The sequence below is a fragment of the Magnolia sinica genome, chromosome 6 (genome assembly GCF_029962835.1).
Source record: "Magnolia sinica isolate HGM2019 chromosome 6, MsV1, whole genome shotgun sequence".
NCBI lineage: Eukaryota > Viridiplantae > Streptophyta > Magnoliopsida > Magnoliales > Magnoliaceae > Magnolia > Magnolia sinica.
In genome coordinates, this window is record NC_080578.1 from 93,258,063 (window position 1) to 93,262,710 (window position 4,648).

Sequence of the window (4,648 nt, forward strand, 5' to 3'; positions counted from 1 at the left end):
TTAGCTTGTAATCATAAGTATTAGAATTCTTTAATATTTCATGTACTTGAATTTCATTAACTAAATCAACTTGAATATTTTAAATTAATTTACTTATGTGATATTTGATAGAATGATTGTAATCATCCTATTAAAATATATACTTTGGCTAAAATGAGGAAAATTTGAGCCTCAAGTGGGTGACAAATGTAAGGACCATAAATGAGCGACTCATTGACATTTTTTAACCAACTATTTAGATGGCCAATTTGGACAATTATGATCATCCTAGTGATGTGATTTTATGGTAGCAAATAATTAGATTGTTTTAGGTACCACCAGCATGCCAATACAACGGATTAATAGTGTAGCAACACCTTTGTTGCATGCACAACTCTCCTACTTTAAAAAAGGGAGCCAAAAGAGCATTTCACTCTTATTATACCCTAACCTATGCAAAAATTCTAGATTTCAAAGTACTCTAAGGACGTGTTTGGACAATGGGATTAGGTGGGATGGAATTGCATCCGGTCGTGCGCCAAGTTTACTCCGAGTTTTGGGAAGAATGGAAAAGCTCTGGATGGAATTGCATTGGGTCTAGTGTCGATTTCACTCAATGTTAGCAAGTTGTGTAGGTCCCACCATGATGTGTGGGCTATATCCACACCGTCCACCCATTTTTCGAGATTATTTTAGAGCATTGGCCAAAAAATCAGGTAAATCTAAAGCTCAAGTGGACCCCACCATAGAAAGCAACGGGGATTGAATACTTACCGTTGAAAACTTCTTTGGGGCCACATAAGTTTTGGATCTGCCTCATTTTTAGGCTCATGCCATAAAATGAGGTTACAAAACAAATGAACGGTTTAGATATAACACATGTGTATTATTCTCAGTAATTTCAAATGATATATCCATTCAATGTACCACTATATTACCAATGAAATTAATCTACTCCCATAGCAACCGGGACAATCCCTGCCATGGGAAATAATTATGTTTTTTAATCCCATCCCACCTAATCCCTTCTAATCCCACCGCCCAAACACGCCCTAAAAGTATGTATTTCAAATACCCACCGCTTCATTTACAACCAAATGGACAGCCCCAAATGATGGATTTGAGGCAAAATCCCTCGAATCCTCCGAAATCTCCTCAAAAACAAGGTGCCAAAAGGCCCCTAGCTTCAGCCCCAAAAAAGTAAAACATTACGGGATAAGGCTTTTAATTAGCTAAAAATGCATATTCTAAATTAGATCAACGAAAATAATCCGCCAAACAGCTGACAGAATAACAGAGATTGCATGGGTCCTTACTCTTACCCGGGTGGTAGACTCCCAGGAGTTTCAACACCGGGTCAAGGGTTCGAGTACCCACCAGTGGTGAAATCCCACGGCGTGCGTGTGTGCGCATAAAAAAAAGAAAAAAAGAAAAGAGACTGCATACATAGTAAAACGCCAGAGTCCAGATCAAGAGGATTGGTAGGGTTCTAAAACCAAAGCAAATGTACATATGGGGTACATGGTTTGGTGATCCAGACCGTTGATACGGTGCCCCACCTTAGACTTCGTATACCCAAAAAAAATAAAAAAAAATTAACATATTAGGTGATCTGTATTTTTAAAATTAACAGCTGATTTATTATTTGTAGGGCTGTGATTTTCCAATCAGGGAGATTTCCCGGGAATCCCTAATCGACAGTTTGGCTCATCAGATCAACGGTTAGGTTCACCCAACCATGGACTCCACGTGCATGGACTCATGAATCTATAATTCCACCCAGATCAGTACCTCCAAGGTCTGTTCATGGAAGAGAAGCTATACTGATGCAACACACTCCCTGCAACAACCTATCTCCCATCACTCCCAAACAACTGTGAAAAAACTCCGCTGGCCGTCGCTTCCGAGCTCTCGTAGCTCCGGACGGACGGATTATCTCTCTCTACTTCTACACAACTAGAAGGAACACGTCGAACATTCGGTAATGGCAGCCCAACTGCATTCATAGCACTGTCATCATGTGTTTCTCTATGCATTGCCATCTCTTGAAGCTGCAATGCATACTGCAATCTCCACAACACATCTCCCATTGTCGGCCGATCGACACCATACTCAGCCAAACACTTCTCTGCTGTCTCTGCAAATTTTTTCAAAGAGTTAGGATCGATCTGACCCATGAGTCTGGGATCAATGATCTGCTCAAGCAGCCCTTTCTTTTGCATTCCCACGGCCCACTCAGCTAAATTCACCTGATCACCCGAAACTGAATGATCAACAGCGGGCCGCGCAGAGAGGATCTCAAGAAGGACCACACCAAAAGAATACACATCCGACTTATCGGTTAGATGGTGCCTTTTGTAATACTCTGGATCGAGGTACCCAAAGCTGCCTTTGATGATGGTGGTTATGTGGGACTGATCGAGAGATGGGACGGCCTTAGAAAGGCCGAAATCAGCGACCTTAGCCGAGTAGTTCTCATCGAGCAGAATGTTCGCCGATTTAACGTCGCGGTGGATGATTCCATGTGCAGACCCAGTGTGAAGGTAGTGAAGGCCCCGTGCTGAATCGATACATATCTGAAGCCTCTGCTTCCATGACAAGCAGGGAAAATCCGAACCGTAGAGATGGTTTTTCAGTGGCCCATTTTCTAGGAATTCATAGACTAGTATCATCTCCGACTGTTCTTCGCAATACCCAATTAAGGAAACAAGATGCCGATGTCGAATTTTCGATAGGACCATGATCTCGGCCACGAACTCCGGAAAGCCTTGGCCAGACCCGGGCTTTCCTCGCTTCACTGCAACTTTGGCACCATCCTTGAGAATACCCCTATAGACATTTCCGAATCCACCCGAACCGATAAGAGAATTTTCATGGAAGTTGTTGGTAGCAAGCTGGATGTCAGCAAATGATATCTTCAGGCCAAGATTTATATTCGGACCAAGTAATGCACTGGTTCTTTCGGTTGCTGTAGTATGCGAACTCCCTCCGTGTAGAGATATCGGCAACCACCTCACACTTTCCTTAGGTCTGGCCTTCTGTTTCTTCTTCGTTGTTGTCTTCCTCCCGCGTTTAAACACCAGCACAAAAACTAGTACAAGCAGCAAGATGAAAACAAAGCCTCCGAGTGGCAAACCGACCAGAAACCCAATCGATGGTTTCTTCGAATCGGTCCTGGAAACCAGCCCCGACCGACCATCATTTATCATCATGATCTCTACCCCATTTAGTATCACATTTTGTTTCGGAAATGGCATTCTATTTGAAGGACCAACGCTTATATTTATGTGGCTCGATTTGTCAGGATTTGCGATGAATTCTGCATAGTAAGGTGCAGCAAGCTGGGAGACATGATCGCCGAGATGGAAATCTCTAATTGCAATAGAATCTCCAACATAGACATGGAAATACAGCTCATTCAGATTTTCACTAACAATGTCACAGAAATGCAGCCGAACAAGGTATTTTGAACCAGAGCTCACACCAAAGCTCCAAGTTATATTGAAAGTCTGTGACGATGAGGTTTCATCCCGATTCATTTGTCGGGCGGTGCGATAAACACTCAGAGGAGTGATGTCAGGAATCACTCCTTTCTCATACCTGATCGGCGAGCTATTAGTGGCCGGCTTTGCCGCCACAGGTAATGTAAGGAACTTATCATCAGAAATCCAACTTGTCAACAGAGTGGAGTCACTGATTTTTGGACCACCAACATTGATTCGATGGACGGTCTCTAATACTTGTATCAAACTGCCCGTGGGACTGACAAGCTGGGCTGAAAATACTTCAATTGCATTAACAAATGCAAAAGACACTGGTATCTTCTCAGAAGGAGAGAACGATATTACGAGCTTACTACTATTTATCTTGATGAAGAACTCCTTGAATGTACCATTTTTATTCATGTCTCCCTTAAAATCTCTAAACAGAGAAAACCCAGAAACCGAAACGTCGAAAACAGCAAAGGGGAGATTGTAGCCATGAGAGGAGAATGGAAAGAAATGGAGGCGTACCACATGAGTTTCACTGCTGTTGATCTCGAACTTATAGGAGGATGTTCTTGTGAAAATACGCGCTGTTTGGTAGAGAGAATTTGAATTTGAAGTGTCTTTGATGGTGATATTTCCATCACCGGAGAGGAATGAAGATTTGGAATCGCCGACGAAAACCCGGCCATCATCGACAGTGATGGTGATATTGAAGTGTCGCTGTTTGGTAGAGAGAATTTGAATTTGAAGTGTCTTTGATGGTGATATTTCCATCACCGGAGAGGAATGAAGATTTGGAATCGCCGACGAAAACAAGGCCGTCATCGACAGTGACATTGCGGTCAGACCCGCAGCTGATGAAATACTCATCTAAAGTAAAAGCTGGTGAAGGAAATTGGAAGAAGAAGAAGAAGAAGAAGAAGAAGAGGGAGAGAAGAGACAGAAGAAAAGACTCCATTGAGAGGGTTAGGACTGCAATTCATGTATGTTGAGTTCTTGCTTTCTTTTATAGATGAGGAATTATGCCAAATTGCTAGTAGACGACTGCAATATAATGGTTAATCTGGACCGTCGAGATTGCCTAACAGAGAGTCTTGCCTAATGTGAGGTTCTGATTATCATCGAATATACAAATTCGGGGAACAAAATTTTTACTGTTGGGCAGTTATGATCTTCTGATC

At 42.4% G+C, this 4,648-nt stretch overlaps 1 protein-coding gene across 1 annotated transcript; it reads right to left on the reverse strand.

Annotated features, from left to right (window-relative positions):
• Positions 1-1,076: 1,076 nt before the first annotated feature.
• Positions 1,077-4,337, reverse strand: LOC131249734 (probable receptor-like protein kinase At5g24010). Its single transcript, XM_058250501.1, has 2 exons — positions 1,436-4,337; positions 1,077-1,290 (listed from the first exon to the last, which is right to left on the reverse strand). Exon 1 carries the CDS (start codon positions 4,335-4,337, stop codon positions 1,830-1,832), a length of 2,508 nt encoding a protein of 835 aa, XP_058106484.1. The 3' UTR covers positions 1,077-1,290; positions 1,436-1,829.
• Positions 4,338-4,648: the final 311 nt, after the last annotated feature.